Raw genomic sequence first — 19,505 nt, forward strand, 5'->3', positions numbered from 1 at the left:
TCTGCTTATGATGGTGAACAAGTATTCCAAGTTTCAAAGCAATAGCTTTGATAGTTTAGGAGAAAAGTTGACCTAAACATAAAACTTAACCAAGAAATCTGATATTTTCTAAGTACAAAAGGGGCCATAAATCTTGCAAAAAGCAAGATGGAGTTATGTTTCTTGCTATACAGGGTCAGCTTATGATGGTGAACAAGTATTCCAAGTTTCAAAGCAATAGCTTTGATAGTTTAGGAGAAAAGCTGACCTAAACATAAAACTTAACCAGGCAACGCCGACGCAGACGCCGACGCAGACGCCGACGCCGACGCCGACGCCGACAACCGCTCAAGTGATGACAATAACTCATCATTTTTTTTCAAAAAATCAGATGAGCTAAAAATGACTTAGTTGTTACATTAAATCTACTCAAACTTTCTACGAAGATAAATAAATAAATAAAACAAATAATAAATAAATAAAAAGATAAAAATAAATGAATAAATAAATAAATAAATAAATAAATAAATATCCATGGGAGAATCAATTCATTTCAACCTTCCACGACTGAATGTAAATTGCATTTACGTTTTTTCTGGGAAAGCTATTCAATTTGATTAAATTCACAAACAGTATGTGTAAAATGTAGCTGGACGCCAATGCTTCAGTCACCTATGGTAATATAAACTATTGTGTGTAACTATTATCACTGTATAAAAGGGGTGACTAAACCTGATTACAGACCAGACTAGACCAGTAAAAACAGACAAGATAAGAACATAAAACAAGCAATTAAAATTCAAAGAGAAGAACAAGGCAAGGCCAAGTCATGGAAAAGGAGAGTACATCGACAAGATAGGGATAAATGTCGGGGCAGCCTGAACACAATTAAAACAGGAAAGAACTTCCAACAAAGCAGGCCAAACTTAGACAACACAGGTTAAGATAATGTACATATGTAAACAAACGATGAAAGTTCCTTCACCAAAACAATTAAAGGGTAAATTTAGGCAAAAATATAGTTGAAACCAAGTTGACGAACCTCTCTAGTATCAGAACATTTTTAGTCTCACAAGTATCGGAACATTTTGAACCTCCCGAGACCAAAACATAATTATTACAGGGTAAACTTAGAAAATACCAAGTTAACAAACCTCTCTATTATCGGAACATTTTTAGCCTCATATGTATCGAACCATTTTGAACCTCTCTAGTAATAAAACATTTTGAACCTCTCTAGTATCGGAACATTTCGAACCGCTCTCGATTTGGACATTCTGAACCTCTCTCGAATTGGAGCGCTTTTATCTCTCTTTTAACGTTTTCATTTTGAACCTTTCTCGTATTGGAACATTTTGAACCTCTCTTGTATCGTCTGTTACTGGAACAATTAGAGCTCTCTCCTATTGTAACATTACGAACCTCTCACAAAACCTTCCTAGTATTGGAACATTTTGAACCTCTCCTTTATCAGAACATTTTGAACCTCTCTAAAATCGTTTACACTTTGAACCTTTCTAGCATTGAAACATTTTGAACCTCTTTAGTATCGTTCACATTTTGAACCTCTATAGTATCGTTTACATTCTGAACCTCTCTTGTATCAGAATACTTTGAAGCTCTCTAAAATCGTTTGCACTTTGAACCTTTCTAGTATCGGAATATTCTGAACCTCTCTTGTAGTAGAACATTTTGAACCTCTTTAAAATCGTTTACACTTCGAACCTTCCAGTATTGGAACATTTTGAGCCTCTCTTGTATCAGAACATTTTGAACCTCTCTAAAATCGTTTACACTTTAAACGTCTCTAGTATTGGAATATTTTGAACCTCTCTTTAGTATCATTTACATTTTGAACCCCTAAATTATAGTATATTTTGAACCTCTCTTGTATCGTTTACATTTTGAACCTCTCGTGTACTGGAAACTTCTGAAACCTCTCTAAAATCGTTAACACTTCGAACCTCTCTAGTATGGGAACATATTGAACCACTTTAGTATCGGAATATTTAGAGCCACTCTAGTATCGGAACATTTTGAACTTCTTTCGTATTGGAACATTTTGAACCTCTCTTGTATCGTTTACATTTTGAACCTATCTTGTACTGGAACATTTTGAACCTCTCTTGTATCGTTTACATTTTGAACCTCTCTCGTACTGGAACATTTTGAACCTCTCTTGTATCGTTTACATTTTGAACCTCTCTCGTACTGGAACATTTTGAACCTCTCTTGTATCGTTTACATTTTGAACCTCTCTCGTACTGGAACATTTTGAACCTCTCTTGTATCGTTTACATTTTGAACCTCTCTCGTACTGGAACATTTTGAACCTCTCTTGTATCATTTACATTTTGAACATCTCGTGTATTGGAACATTTTGAACCTCTCTCGTTACTGGACCATTTTGCACCTCTGTAGAATCGGAACATTTCTAGTTTGAAAATATTTTGAACCTCACTAGTATTGAAACATACGAAACCTCTCTGGCATTGGACATTCTGAACCTCTTTCAAATTGGAACGTTCTTACTCTCTTGTACCGTATACATTTTGAACCTCTTCTTTATCGGAACATTCTGAACCGGACTCGCATCGGAACATTTTGAACCTCTCTAGTATCGGAACATTTTAATATCAACCGTAGCTGAACAGTTTGAACTCCTCTCGTATTGGAACACACCGAACCTCCCTCGTATGGTTTCTAATTATTATTATACAATGTATTATTATTATTATCATACTAAATTTATATAGCGCCCTATTCATGATAAACACGTTCAAAGGCGCTTTACATACAGCAAACGCAGCCAAACAGGGCGTGTAATTCATCCTCTACTAGTACAGACACAGAGCGATCTGACCAGAGAGACAGAGTGAGATAAAGCCCCCAGAACAGAGAAATCTTTTTTAGATACAGACTTGTCAGGCTAACTTAGCCTAGCTCTTTGCGAATAGACAGTTTGGTTCTTTAACGTGCCCGATGTATAGCACCGATACACGCGAAGCCGTCTTTCCTGGGAAGAACCAGTACAGGCCTCTAAGTTAGGTGGGACTGACCGGGATTCGAACCCCGGATCTTTGGATTGACAGTCAAGCGTGTTAGCACTAGACCACCGGCCCACCTAAATGTGCAACTATCTTATACCGAACATTTTGAACCCTCTCGTATCGTTTACAATGTATCGTAATTACATTTCCAACCTGTCAAGTATCAGAACATTTAAACCTCGTTCTCTCATTTATTATGCCAAACAAGTTTTAGCAGAAGTTTAATACTACATATGAATGTGTAGAGATTTACTACATATACACATACATGAACATGTATAAAATCTCAACAAGACAAACTGCCTGTGATTAAATGCCAAAATATTTCGAAGTTCACATCTGATTCAAGCAATCAATAGTGCACAATGTCATTAATATCAATGAAGAAATATTAAAGAAATCAAAGTGTCTAGCATGACAGCTGACACATCTTGCATATACACACAGAAAATGTATTTTTACTTACCTGTAACCTGTTTGCACATTCAACGGGATTTAATCGTTCCTATATGTATATTATGAATGTAGGGATAACGGATGTTTTTTCGTGTTATAACATCTGCAGAGTCACGAGGGATTGGTACGGGAGTGTACCAACGTATCGCGAGGGATCTTGAAGATTTTATAACACGAAATGCACATGTGCTAACCCTATTCTAGCATAAAACGCATAAAAATCTATTAAATGAATACTTTATCCCACAACGTCATTAAATGTCTATGAAATGCACGGGAATGTCTGAGTTTTTTTCACGTTGACGTCATTTCCTTTTGAATTATCCGTTTTGGGGCCGATATATATTTAAGCTTTACCATGGAACGTGCATATATAAAAAGGTGTTTTGACAGCACGTGAGCGTGAGAATCTCTCTGTTAACACAGGTTTTCTATCATGTTAAAACACCCCAGAAAATGACAAGAACAGCAGTTTTATGCTAGAATACAGTGCTTTAGGGTATAGCGGATTTTAGGGTATAGGGGATAGGTTGATAAAATTTGCATTTAGACTTGAATTATTATATAAAATTTCATATCATTCTTTTACTGGCATGCAGACAGACATTCGGACATACATTTTAAATGATTGCTTTTTGAGTTATTTTTCATATGTTATCAAATAAAAATCGAGGCTATCCTTTACTGACTAAATGAGTGTGTATGTAAAAAACATCAATGAATGAAAGGTATTTGATAGAAATTTAAAAAGCTGAATGTTTTTGAAAAGATAATACATTATTATTCTGATTTATTGTAAAAAAATATTGGGAAGTTTGTTTAGATGTGGATTTTAAACTAATAATGGAAAAAATGACCAAAGCTATCCTGTACACCCTAAACCAGCACGTACGTAAACAATAGCATGGAGAGAAAAATCACATGAATTTCTATTAAATGCTGAATGTTTTGAAAAGAATAGCTGTTTTCTGTCTGATATACAGTAAAAAACTACTAAATTTTGTTTCTTTGAATTAGAATGCAAGAAAAATTAGTTAGCTATCTGCTATACCCTAAAGCACTGTAATAAGATCTAATAGCTGTGCGAGTGCGCGGGCATGTTTACAATGTTTTATTTGTCAAATGAGAAGCGCATAACGCAATGAAAATAGAATTACAGACAAACGACTATAAACTAAAAACTATTTTAATCATATTAATCTTTATTACAACACTGGTCGCAGTAGTATTTTGATATGTTCTTCATACCCAGTATGAAAAACTACGAACTATATATTCAAATGTCTTGTGAAAATGAGTTTTCACCAATTTCATTGGAGCTTAAATAAACTATCTAAAACTTCACGTTCTGCAAATAGTCATATTATTTTCATATGCGACTCGCTATTTGTTTTGATTTCTATTTTAGTATAATTCATACATACATTTATGCATAAGCATTACCATGTGATAATGACTCATGAACAATTATATACATTCATCACTCAGCAGCAACTCATACATAAGACGTACTTTCATTTATTTTTCGTCACTGCAGTTCGTTCAATGACTTGTCCGCCATATTAATGTATTAAACGACTTATTTACCATTAAAATGCATCAAGTGACTATTTAGCCATTACAGTGCGTTTTAAATGCACCAAATGAATTATAAGCCATTACAAAATACAATGTTTATTTGTTTTTCTGGATAACAGTTTCCAACAGTATTTCTGTAAACCTAAATAATCCTGGGCTTCTTGCAAATCTTAACCAGTACACATCAATCAGTACACATCAAGTGACTTTCAACTTCATAAAATGAATCAGAGCTGGAGCAGGGATGACAAACTTCAGTCAATCTTCATGTAGAAAAGACGCTTCTCGTGGGATTAGAACCTTGTATCATGCTCTCTAACTTTTGAGCTGAGCTGGCAGTCAAGTTTAAGAGATTTACAAAAAGTTATCGTAAAGGAATTCACATTAATTTCACAAGTCGTGAAGAAACATAACAGTTTGTTACATCGATTCCTTCATATGCACAATCATATGTGATTTCATATTTCCTTTTTGATTAAAACCTTTGCCACAGATAGTACAAACGTGAGGCTTCTCTCCAGTATGAACTCGTATATGTCGCTTCAAAAACGCCGGTGCCGGAAAGGCCTTTCCACACAACTGACACATGTGTTTCCCTCCACGTCCCCCAGTTTGATCACCTCTTGATAAGTCTGAAAATAAGAAAATTTGTGTAATAATTTAGAAATTGTTGTTGTTTCTATAAATGATCTAAACAGCTGCAACAATGTGTTAAGAGTCGGTGATGAAACAAAAATAAAAAATCCTTGGGAAGTATTAGGACAAAACCTTCTAGTTAGAGTGTCAAGTTTAATTATCTGGACAGGCCACCTATGGTGAACTGTTCTGTAAGAGAAAACACGTTTACAGGAAGACACAACCGCCTGAACGCTCAGAACATATTTCAAGAAAAATGTATGTACGGAACAAAGTTTCCTATTAATACTTTCAAATGAGTGACAAGAACAAGAACTGTCACAGGAGACAGTGGTGCTCGACTAAGTCAATGCTGGGTCATCCGAGGAAGTTGAACTTGGGTGTTTAAGGATTCCAAAGTCGGTGGCAATATTGGACAATAGTTTATGTCTGAGTCAAATGTAAAAGTAAAAAGAAAAGAGAATGAAAGTGCATCAAAACATTAATTTAGTATAAAGAGACATAACGCATGGAATATTTCTGCAAGAGTAATGCATCATCTGTCATATGATGTGTATTTGTTAAAAGTCTTTGTGCGGAAACATTTCTATGGATTGGACATCGTTGTTTAACCCTTACCATGCTAAATTTCTATGATGAACTTTTCAATTTGGACAGTACCATTAACTGTTAAAAGGGGTGCTTACCAAAAAGATATTGACTGAATAGCAAACAGTGCAGATCATGATCAGACTGCACGGATATGCAGGCTGATCTTGGTCTACACTGGTCGAAAAGGCAGAACCAATCATGTCTAGCATGACAAGAGCTAATATTGGGTATTGGACTGCAAATAATTACATGTTAGAAACAGTGAATTCGGTACCTATTTATTTACTAGCTAATTCATTACATAGATAAAATATTCACATTAATATGTCTTTAGAAAAGTAGGCTGATCATTTTAACTTCTGGGGTCGAACTAGTTCCAATACAAACTTTTTGATGTGGAATAAGTTGTTTCTAAGGAAATGAAACACAGAAAAAAATCCTCAACAAGAGGCCCAAGTCCCTCACGTGAAGAGGACCTTAACAATCTGACCCTAAAAGGGGCAAAACATCCCAAACTGAACAAATTTATGAGAGGACCTTATATTGATTGATGCCACAGATCAGGTTTGATGAAGATCCAGAGTGGTTCACAATAAGTAGTCATTACAATGTATTTTAACTTTTAGCCCTAGCAACCCCTAAAAGGGGCCACTTGCCCCCATTTGAACAAATTTGAGAAATTTAATAAAAGTGGAATGCAATGTATCCTGTACCCTAACATTTCATATTTGCCGTCTTCTTGGAAACTTTTGCTTGTCAATGTTTGTCTTGGGACAACTACCACACACAACAACAACAAAATGGAACGTTTTTAAACAGTGACAGTAACTTCACAACTAGAAGGTGTTTTTGTCACATAATCATGTCCCCCCCCCCCCCATGTATACTTTTAGCTCTGATAGCCATTTTGTGCAGCGAAGCAAAACGTGTCGGTGATATGCACAACTAGGCTTGGTACTGATCACTTCTGTGAAGTTTCGTCGAAATCTGTCCAGCAGTTTGACCTGTGAAAGCTGGACAAGATTTTTATATTTTTTTTAAAGCTGGTGGCCATTTTCTGCAGCGAAGTAGAATGTGCCAGCGATATGCACAACTAGGCTTGGTACTGATCACTTTTGTGAAGTTTCGTAGAAATCAGGCCAGCAATTTCACTGTGAAAGCCGTACAAGATTTTTCTATTTTTAGCTCTGGCGGCCATTTTGTGCAGTGAATTGGAATGTGCCAGCAATATGCACAACAAGGCTTGGTACTGATCACTCCTGTGAAGTTATGTCAAAATCCAACCAGCAGTCTGACCTGTGAAAGCTTGACAAAATTTTTCTATTTTTAGCTCTGGTGGCCATTTTGTGCAGCGAAGTGGAACGTGCTGGCGATATGCATAATAAGGGTTGGTACTAATCACTCCTGTGAAGTTTCGTTGAAATCCAGCCAGCAGTTTGACCTGTGAAAGCCGGACAAGATTTTTCTTTTTTTAGCTCTTACGGCCATTTCGTTCTGCGAGGCAGAACGTGCCAGCAATATGCAGCAATCCTGAGAAGTTTCATCGAAATCCGGCAAGCAGTTTGACTTGTGAAAGCCAGACAGACGGATGAACAGACGGATGGCAAAGGCAAAACCAAAATGTCTCCCCCATTTTATGGGGGTGACATAACTATATGAAGAGCATTTTAGCACAAATATTGATCAGAAGCTACTTATTATGTCCAGTATGATAAAAAAAAAATTCTTTGAAAATTACATTATTTATAAACAGATTGATTACTAGACAGCTTGAAAAATCCCCGAGGACAGGCTTGGTATCCGGTTACCATGAGGCTAGAACGCAGGTTAGGCGTCCACTTACCAGACAGCTAGACACTTTTTTCTTTTTGAAATTGTTTCACAAACGTGGAACAACCCATTTATTTTTTCAATTCAACATATATACAATAACAATAACATACACCGACATTTGGGTATGAGACAATATATGAATACATGTGACCAGTACCATCTTGATTACATAGTTAATTTGAATACACAATCACATATACTCTTTAAAAAAGCTATCAAAGTATAAGGACAAATATTCGTATTTTCGTAATAGTTGTTTTAAATTAAAATATTGTAATATAACATGTTCCAAATGTTTAAACTTTAAAGCTTTTGTTCATCTTTTGCTCATAAAATAAATTTTGTATATGCAAAATGAAATACAATTTACTAATAGATTTATATGGTTATATTCACTGAGTTTTATATCTTGTATCAAATAATCATACACTTCAAATTCCTGAATGATTTATTAAAACCACATCTATTTAATGTTACTTCTGCTTTTGACCAGAAGGTATCTCAATATTTACAACCAAGGAAAAGGTGGTTGAAGTCTTCAACTCCATTACAATATTTACACAATGGACTATTTTTGATGTTCCACTTAGACAGATAATTAGCATTTGTTGCTATTATTCTATGAATAGACTTATATTTAAAATTGCTTTATTCAATTATCTACTACAACTATATTTAAAACAAAAAGGCAGCTAGACACTTCCTTTCGTTTTTAGCTCTAGTAACTCCTACAAGGTGTTAATTATCCCCACTGTACAAATTTTGTAGAAGACTATATAGTCATGTTACAGACCAAGTTCGATCAAGATCCATCTATCTGTTCATGAAAAAGTTGTTTAAAGGTATTTCTATTTTTACCTGTGCTGCCCCTAAAACGGACCCCGAGTGTCCTAATTTACAAATATCTGTGACATATTTATAACAATGCTACAGACCACGTTTGATAAAGACTCATCAAACAGTTCATGAGAAACCAGGCTGAGGTGTGGAGTCAGGAAAGTTGCCAAGTAATAAAAGCATAAATAGTGCAATCATATGTGCCTTCAAGATTCTGTTCTGAACAACACAAAAAATTCCGAAACCAAGATAAAATATGTGAAACACAATTAAACATGAATGATTCAAAGTATATTAAAATGAAATGTAACATTTTTTCAGGTCAACATGTATCTAATCCAATTTCATGCTTCCTGCAATACATTACACACAAATGAACACGAATAATTTGAAAGTTTCCTTGGCGTTATCTTGCTTTTCTAGATGAAAATCCTTCCAAAAATTAAAGAGGTAAAGTAAGAATACTACACATAAACTGACACATGGTTGCTTTAAAAATTAAGGTTTCCCTTTAAAATTTTAAATGTGTCATCATGTGTGATGTCATGTTGCTCTTCTGGGAAAAGCTTTTGCCGCAGATTTGACACGAGTGAGGCTTCTCTCCTGTATGAGTTCTCATGTGTCGTTTCACGAATGCTGGAGCAGGAAACAACTTTCCGCAAACAGGACAGTCATGCTTAGCACCCTGGACTCTCTTTTCAATAATTGCCGAATAACCTGCAATATAAAATAAAAAGCTGAGTATTTTGTACAGAGTTGTCCTTATATTTTATACTCTCTAACCTTCTTAACATTCTGTTCTAAAAATGGATATGACAAACTAGCAATTTAAAGATTTGTAAACATATAATCAAGATCAAATATTTACAGGGATTCAACATCAGTCATTCAAGTTTGTTCTCAATCGTACTGAATTACCGACCTTGTCGGAGAATGCAGAAATTTAATGGGCTGCTTGATGTACACATATGTACCATGAAGATTTTCTTCTTGTTTATAAAATGGTGTCACGTTTCTCGTATAAAGAAATAACTTAGACATCTAATGGGCATCTTTCACTAAAATAGTTTATTTTTAGATACTTTCAATGCAAATAATCCTAATCAAATGACTTTAACTTTACTCATATTTAAACAAACTCATTCGGTAAAATATACTTCCAGATTTTAGTGGTAGTACATATTTATACTGTGCTTTGCATGTAAGGTGTGTACCATTATAAACCTTACAAACAGTACTTTTTATACACATATGTTAATTTGATGCTTGCATAGATACTATGCAATAATATTTCATATTTTATTTCAAAATATGACTTTGGGTGTAATATATATCATCAAACCAATAAAGATGTTTCACATTATGTAAAGGATCAGAATGTATAAATTGTTTATGGTTTTCACTATTTAAGTATTAGCCTCTTATTACATATTATATAGTTGGATCCTTTGTGAGATGGCTGACTTCCAACCACTTGCCTCTCACTAATCTGAGTTTGAAATCTTGCTTGTTGTGTAGACTTTTTTCATGTGAGGACAACAGCTTACTCGCAAAAGGTAAGTGGTTCTAACCAGGTACCCGCACATGCCTGAATGCTTTGAAACCGAGTAGCATGTTCTACATGTTTTTTGTCTATGACCGATTTACTGAAGCTTTACATAATCAAAAAAATTTCACACTGAATTTGACTCATTTACAAGATGCAATGGCTTTGCAAAAACAATAGAGTTCAAGGTCGTTAAAGTTCAAGGCTGTGTGCTCCATGAATATAGTGTTTGTGTTATTGACATTGCAAGACAGTTTAACATTCACTACAACATAATTTTCAATCAAATGTTGCATTTTTCCACTGGAAATCAGAGATGGCGTTCCTCTAGGCAAACCAAAGGCAATGGTTGCACGTCATCACCAGTATGACACATCTAAGTAAAACCAACAACTACCAGCAAAATCAACTGTTCACACCCTGTAAGTTGCCTCTTACGATCATGCATTAGTTCCAATTCTTTTCATAAACAATTAATGTCATAGAAACACATAGGAATGAAGTCTTAGAACAAAAAAACTAAACCACATGTAGTTGTGAGCAAAAATACCAAATATGTAAGTATAACCAACTTTATAATGAACACATCAGATAAACACATGTATGAAGTATAAACTGGAAATAATACTTTTCCTATTTTTCACAAAATTTGGACCAATCTGTGCCTAACACACCTTTTTCTTATTTCAAATATAATAGTTCTTAGTGTTTTGGAAGCCCATTTAACAACTTTCTTTTCAACATAGGCTCATATCCAGTCGATAGGAATTGAACATTCAGTGCCAAACAATAAACAGCTATACACAGCATCAAAAGAAAAGACATTTAAAAGCAAAATACTGAAGAACAAAGGAAGTCTTACATTATCTTTCATTACACTGTTGACTTGTCGTTTGCCGGCTTTTGCTATGTTTAGTGCTTCCAAAGATTCTATTCTGTATTATTTGGACATGTACACTTCAAGACTAGATAATGTGCCTGGCAACTGACACATTGTATTATCATGGAAAACTTTTGTGTTACCTTACTTGAATATTTATCTAAGTGTACTGGTTGGTGACCCAGAATTTCGGACAACCCAGAAACCCGAACAGTCGTGTAAATGCCGCTTAATTACTTCGGCATTCTTTTTGATCATTTGTTGACAAGTACATAGACACTAATAATGCTTCATGTGCAACAATTGCGAATCAGTAAGTAAAACTTACAAATGGAATATTTAAATTTGTTCACGAAATGTTGTGACAGCTCTCGCTGGGGGAAGTTGCATGTGCTTTCAGTGCACATGCGCATACTTGTTTTAAGGCCCCAGCATTATTCAAGGGATACTCGTCTACAATCTGCTAAATGTCGAATGAGAAAATTGTGTGTTTAAAATGATCAAAACAAGTGTCAAGGCTTTCCTGTTTAAAACACAAGTTAAATGCGTTTAAACCAATTTTTTTTACTCAAAATTTTGTGTCATATATAGGCCAGCTGGATTTTTTTAACTCTTGACAGCCTTATATCAAATATTAATAGTTGAATGTAAACAAGATAAACATGTCTTTTTATCATTAACACCGACCTAAAAGTGATTCTGCGAGACTGAAATGACGATAATTGCATTTCTAGATCTGATAGAACTAAATGACATCTGAATGACCTTTCCAAAAAGGTATAGGTTTATATACATTATTTATGTAACAAAAAGAAACCAATCTTTGAAAATTTTAGTAATTATAATTTCACAAAATGTTAAACATTACCTTAAATGTTTGTCTATTTTTCAGCTTCAGCCAATCTTAATCATCTGAACAAATTAAAAAAAAGGTCCATCAATGAGTGTTACAGACTAAGTTTGGTGAAAATCTATCAACTGTTTCATATCAAGAATTTGATTAATGATTTTTCCATTTTTAGCTTTGGCAGTTACTAGTAGAATCATTTTAATAAAAATTTAGAGAGATTCATGCTAAAATGCTAAAGCCCTGGTCACCAACTTTGGTATGTAATTCCAATCATTTGTTGATGAGGAGTTGACCTTAAAGTAAAGTGCCGACAATGGGCAACAGACAACACACCATCTATCTAGACTATCAGCACACCCTGAACCTTTAGTTCAAGTGAGCTAAAACATATGGTCGTGTCATGTAGCATTTCCAACCATTACTCTGAAAATTTCCTTCAATGCTATAACCATATTAATATTTCAATCTTTTCCATTTGAAAAAAACAACAAAAAAACAAGAGAATTTTATGTAAAAATAGTTTTACACTGTTTTTGAACACTCGAGTGTCTTAACACTTTCTACATTTTCTTGAATATAACCTCTCCAAATGAACAATATAATTTGAGGTCCAGCTGTTTTACTTTGCAATAACATTATCATACAATCTGATATTGTCTCAATTTTACCATTCTGTTCAGAATTTTCTATTTCTTGTATGAACAATAAGATGTGATTTCATGTTGCTTTTCATAGAAAAACGCTTCCCACAAATTTCACATGCGTAAGGTTTCTCTCCAGTATGTACTCTCATATGTCCTTTCAGAATTGCTGGACGGACACAGACTTTACCACATATTTGGCAGCAGTGGCACTTGCTTTGTTTCTTGAGCATTTTTTCAGTGGCTGGAAATATAGAAAGAGAAATCTCTGTATAAATAATTTTTATTAAAAAAACTTACCTATATATCTAATATACCTATATATCTAATATAGATATTTCTTAAAATGTGTTGTATAATCACTACTAACCTTTCACTTAGGTGGTACAAAAAATCAATGAATAGGCAGCAGTTTGAGACAAAATCTACATAGACAATACACGTTAAGAATTTTTCCACTGAAATTAAATGTTGGAAATAAAATTTAAAAGCCCTAAATACCTAAATGGGTGAAAATTCGCTTCAAAATTAGCACAAGACTTACTTTTTCATAATTATGATGACCTTTCTAGATATTACTGCAATGGTACAGTGCAAATCCTGCAGGGCAATTTAATGATGACATTAAAAGCAGTTTATTGTTCAGAAGTTTGCTCTGGTGTGTTTCATCACTATTAGAATTGATTTTATCCGGTCATAGAGAGGTACCAAACAGAAGTAGAGTTCTGGTTAGGGGTAGATGCTATAATTATTATATAAACTGAAATTCTAAATTGATAATTCATTTATTGACCTTTGATAACAAAATAGTCAATATGACTAAATATATATTTATGCCAAAATCAGGTTATTTTTAATATCATATGATATTACATTTGTATATTTAGTAACTCTCATGACTTTTATTTTCTACTTTTAAAGTTCTTCAGTGGCTGATTTTTAGTTTAATCTTATATCCTGATGAATGTCTAACTGACCGGAACTGGTAAAGTAATAAAACCATAACAACCTTGCCATGGTTTTGATGTGTTGTTTCCCCTTTACATTTTTTAAAATAAATTTTACAAAATATAAGAACATCCTTTGTAAGTATAGAAAGACCCAAGCAATAAAGCAGTCAGTTTAACATTTATCCTGCTAAATTTCTAAAATGGACTGGTCCATCATTCAATTTGGGCAGTACCATTTATTATTCAAAGGGATATTCACTGAAAATTTACTGACTGAATAAAAAGTACAGACCATAATCAGCCTGCACAGGCATGCAGGCTGATCTTGGTCTATATTGGTTGCAGAGGCAGAATCACTTGCCGCCAGTAGACTAAAGGTTAAATAAGCATGTCCATGAGAGATAATGAACGATGCAGCGAAGATTTAAGTCGAATTATATTATACAGATGCAATCAATGGACACAATGATTGCTAAATATTGACCAGGAAACATAGCAGCTCCAAGTCACCTGAAATAGTATCAATATTCATAGCTTATCTTTGAACCCCAAGTATTAATTTCCATTTATTTGTACATATATTACAGTAAGATAGAGGTTAAGGACTCTGGTCTATGTTCATCAGGTATCATCGTAGTAAATTCTGCCCTGTATCAAGCAAACATGTAAAAAGCAAACAATCCTTGCTTTTTCATGTCTCGACCCTCTATATATCATAAAGTTCTAAACCCTTTCAACCTTCACACCAATTTTATTAAAATATCCTTGAATATATATATGAAAACAGAACAAAATATAATCTCATGCTACAACAAATACAACACTTCTCGTATCTTAATAATATCTATTCTAATATGACTAGCAATGCTTAAATCATCACAACAATATCATGCTGACGTCACGTCGTTGTGATATTTAGCGCCATGTAAGCATCGGGAAATAGCGCTTTAAAATTTCATCAAATATTCAACTTAATGACATAATACAAATGAAATGTCACATTGCACAAATGTCTTGATTATTCTATACACATAGCGAGTTGGTTATTCACTTTGCTGAATAATTTGCCATTATTTTCGCCAAAAGTGAACTCTTCCGCAAGACGTATTACCATTTCTGGTCCTGGCATGTATAAACAAAGGAGTGTACCGACCTACTATTTGGCGCCATGCTTGCGTAAAGAAACAGTTCTATCATATTTGATATAAATTTTACAATAACAGACATATTACAATCGAGACAATTTTTAGCAAAACAATGTTTTAACACTATGTTACACTCAGGCAATTATATGTCGTTCGAAATAATTTCACGAGGGCACAAATTATTTTGCCCGATGTATAACTGCCCATCTATATAGATAGTGTTAAAACATTGTTTTGCTAAAAATTATTTCTTAATTAAACATTTTTTGACTATATAAACTTTATAAATATGAAGTTTTGTGGTTACTGTCTGGGTTAATTCAAAATGTCTACTTTTATCATCTGAAAATTCAATGAAAAAAGTCTAGCTGCCTTCCTGGGCAGATTATTACCAACAGATATACCATTCTCTACATTTTTTCTTTCAAACAACAATAACAAGACTGACCGGTAGTCTACTTTGCAGGCATAACTAACAAAACTGAAATTGTTTAAAATTTTAACCTATTTTATCAAACTGTCTATCTTAAATGAACAAAGTAATGTGCTTTCCAGTTGCCTTTTATGGAAAAACGTTTCCCACAAATTTCACAAGCATAAGGTTTCTCTCCGGTATGCATTCTCAGATGTGCTTTCAGAACTGCTGGACGAGTACAGACTTTTCCACATAAATGGCAGCGATGGCACTTGCTTGATGTTTGGGGCACTGTTTCCTTCATCATGGCTGAAAATAAAGAAATAATTGCTATAAAAATAATATTGATATTAACACCTTAACTACTAATATTCATATTTCCAAAGTTACTTTAATTTAAACTATTAAACTTATAAATCACTATCTGTACTGTAGTCCAAGAACAAAGATCAAATAAAAATAGTCCCAAAACCCTACAGCAGTGTATATATGGTTGTGTAATTGGAGGTAAATGAAAGAAAATAAGGACAAAACAAGTACATACTCTACAGAAGAGATTTCTTCCCTATGGTAATAAAATGAAAACACCCTAACGTATTTGGGCATCCCTCGCTACCAATATCTTTAAGAAAATGGTTGGTATATTGTCAGAGTTTTGTTTTGTACTTCGGAATTGAAAACTAAACTCAAGAAAAACTATATCTTCACTGATGTGAATAACAAAGATTTCAACATGGAAACTTATATCAAATTACTTTTTATTCTTAGACAGTGACAAGAAACACTTTCTTGAAGATAATCAATTGTTATTATATCATTCCATTCATTTCACGTCCCCTACCAAATTTAGAAAAGTCTCAACTAAATGTGTATCTACAAGACACTGGTCTCAGTGAAATTCCAAACAAAACACCAGTACACAACTTCACATTCCGAACAACAATCCTATTAAGTTTCAAGTCACTAGGTGAAATACTTTTGAGACAGTTTAAATACAAACTTTAAGGCCCTTAATGCATATATTTTAATAAGTCTTGGGCGGTAACCCTTGTCTGCCTGAGTGTAATCGCAAACTAAATGTTAGGTGCACATTAATATCAATTATTTAGTTGCAGGACTCCGGTAAAGTACTTTTTGACATACTCGCAACACAAACTTTTAGACCCTGTGATACTACCTAGGTGTCCAACCTTGCCTGAAATAATGCCCGTAGAGAATATCTTGGGTCAATCTTCACCATTTAAGTCTGAAAGGAAATCATATGACCAATAACTGTGTTGGTGTGAAGTAAAACTCAACAAAAACAAGGAGCTGCATTCAATAAATGCTTGATGCCCCCGGTGGCATCCTTGTCGATACAAAGCAACCTAAGTCCAAAACGAGGTCAAGTTCAAGGTCAAGGTCAAACTGAGGTCAGGTGATGTCTGAAGATGAGGAATGGTCATAGGTTACATCTGCATCAAGTCATTCTAGTTAGGGGTATTGATGCTAAACAAAATGGTCCCATTTGGTTAACCTCATACGGACGGACAGACAGAAGAATGAACAGATGGACGGAAGAACGAACGGACGGACGGACAGGACAATCACTATATGCCTCCCGCATCAGTAGATGCCGGGGGCATAATAAAACAAAAACAGCTGTTAGTATCAGGCATGTGTTCTTTAGCTGCTATGCAGAAACTGTTTTCATTCTCAAGGTCAAAATGACCTTGACCTTTGAATTTATTACCACTAAAACAACATGAGTCATCTGCTGAACACAGGAAATCCTCCTATGAAGTACTACCAACCAACAGACAGACTGACCAACAATGAACAAAACAATAAACACCCCCTTCTACAGAGGGGGCAGAGAAACTGTAGAAACTGGTTTCTGGGTAAATGCCAAATAAATATTATTTTCTATTTAACGAATCTAGAAACCAAAATGGTTCATATGAAGTATAATCTTGATTTTTAAAATGTGTATAAATCATTTCACCAAAATGAGATAAAGAACTTTTTAATATGCCATAGCTAGTTTTAAAATGTCTACTTTTACATAAATCACACGTCATTGGTTTATTTATTATAACAGCCTTTTGATATGTTCCTGTAAGTGTGAAAACTGCCCTTATTTATTGACAAGAAGACTTGCTCTTCTTGATTTAAATCCCATTTCTTTCCATATTTTCTGATACAGCTGAGAACCTGCCTGAGCAGTCACCTTTATTAACCAATCACTTGCCTTTAGCAGCCAGTCGGCTTACTTCCCAAACTGACATTCAGTTCTAACTCCAACCTCTCTCAAGCAGCTACCTGCCTTTAGCAGCCAGTCGGCTTACTTCCCAAACTGACGTTCAGTTCTAACTCCAACCTCTCTCAAGCAGCTACCTGCCTTTAGCAGCCAGTCGGCTTACTTCCCAAACTGACGTTCAGTTCTAACTCCAACCTCTCTCAAGCAGCTACCTGCCTTTAGCAGCCAGTCGGCTTACTTCCCAAACTGATGTTCAGTTCTAACTCCAACCTCTCTCAAGCAGCTACCTGCCTTTAGCAGCCAGTCGGCTTACTTCCCAAACTGACGTTCAGTTCTAACTCCAACCTCTCTCAAGCAGCTACCTGCCTTCAGCAGCCAGTCGGCTTACTTCCCAAACTGACGTTCAGTTCTAACTCCAACCTCTCTCAAGCAGCTAAATGCCTTCAGCAGCCAGTCGGCTTACTTCCCAAACTGACGTTCAGTTCTAACTCCAACCTCTCTCAAGCAGCTAAATGCCTTTAGCAGCCAGTCGGCTTACTTCCCAAACTGACGTTCAGTTCTAACTCCAACCTCTCTCAAGCAGCTACCTGCCTTTAGCAGCCAGTCGGCTTACTTCCCAAACTGACGTTCAGTTCTAACTCCAACCTCTCTCAAGCAGCTACCTGCCTTTAGCAGCCAGTCGGCTTACTTCCCAAACTGACGTTCAGTTCTAACTCCAACCACTCTCAAGCAGCTACTGCCTTTAGCAGCCAGTCGGCTTACTTCCCAAACTGACGTTCAGTTCTAACTCCAACCTCTCTCAAGCAGCTACCTGCCTTTAGCAGCCAGTCGGCTTACTTCCCAAACTGACGTTCAGTTCTAACTCCAACCTCTCTCAAGCAGCTACCTGCCTTTAGCAGCCAGTCGGCTTACTTCCCAAACTGACGTTCAGTTCTAACTCCAACCTCTCTCAAGCAGCTACCTGCCTTCAGCAGCCAGTCGGCTTACTTCCCAAACTGACGTTCAGTTCTAACTCCAACCTCTCTCAAGCAGCTACCTGCCTTCAGCAGCCAGTCGGCTTACTTCCCAAACTGACGTTCAGTTCTAACTCCAACCTCTCTCAAGCAGCTACCTGCCTTCAGCAGCCAGTCGGCTTACTTCCCAAACTGACGTTCAGTTCTAACTCCAACCTCTCTCAAGCAGCTACCTGCCTTCAGCAGCCAGTCGGCTTACTTCCCAAACTGACGTTCAGTTCTAACTCCAACCTCTCTCAAGCAGCTACTGCCTTTAGCAGCCAGTCGGCTTACTTCCCAAACTGACGTTCAGTTCTAACTCCAACCTCTCTCAAGCAGCTACCTGCCTTTAGCAGCCAGTCGGCTTACTTCCCAAACTGATGTTCAGTTCTAACTCCAACCTCTCTCAAGCAGCTACCTGCCTTTAGCAGCCAGTCGGCTTACTTCCCAAACTGACGTTCAGTTCTAACTCCAACCTCTCTCAAGCAGCTACCTGCCTTCAGCAGCCAGTCGGCTTACTTCCCAAACTGACGTTCAGTTCTAACTCCAACCTCTCTCAAGCAGCTAAATGCCTTCAGCAGCCAGTCGGCTTACTTCCCAAACTGACGTTCAGTTCTAACTCCAACCTCTCTCAAGCAGCTAAATGCCTTCAGCAGCCAGTCGGCTTACTTCCCAAACTGACGTTCAGTTCTAACTCCAACCTCTCTCAAGCAGCTACCTGCCTTTAGCAGCCAGTCGGCTTACTTCCCAAACTGACGTTCAGTTCTAACTCCAACCTCTCTCAAGCAGCTACCTGCCTTTAGCAGCCAGTCGGCTTACTTCCCAAACTGACGTTCAGTTCTAACTCCAACCTCTCTCAAGCAGCTACCTGCCTTTAGCAGCCAGTC

The 19,505-nt window shown here is 35.8% G+C and overlaps 1 protein-coding gene across 10 annotated transcripts in view; it reads right to left on the reverse strand.

Moving 5' to 3' along the window:
* Positions 1-19,505, reverse strand: part of LOC123540611 (zinc finger protein 202-like) — a 170,031-nt gene that overhangs the window by 33,595 nt on the left and 116,931 nt on the right. The window contains exon 5 of one of the 10 annotated variants that reach the window (XM_053527425.1): positions 5,281-5,695. The exons of 6 other annotated variants lie outside the window; for them this stretch is intronic. In XM_053527425.1, coding sequence (XP_053383400.1) covers positions 5,484-5,695 — 212 coding nt within the window. In that variant the 3' untranslated portion in view covers positions 5,281-5,483. Of the gene's footprint in view, positions 1-5,280; positions 5,696-9,328; positions 9,678-12,728; positions 13,122-15,478; positions 15,697-19,505 lie in introns of those variants that run through there. 3 more of the 10 variants (XM_053527429.1, XM_053527427.1, XM_053527431.1) reach the window with 3 other exon arrangements.

This window comes from Mercenaria mercenaria, chromosome 16 (genome assembly GCF_021730395.1).
Source record: "Mercenaria mercenaria strain notata chromosome 16, MADL_Memer_1, whole genome shotgun sequence".
NCBI classification, from domain to species: domain Eukaryota; kingdom Metazoa; phylum Mollusca; class Bivalvia; order Venerida; family Veneridae; genus Mercenaria; species Mercenaria mercenaria.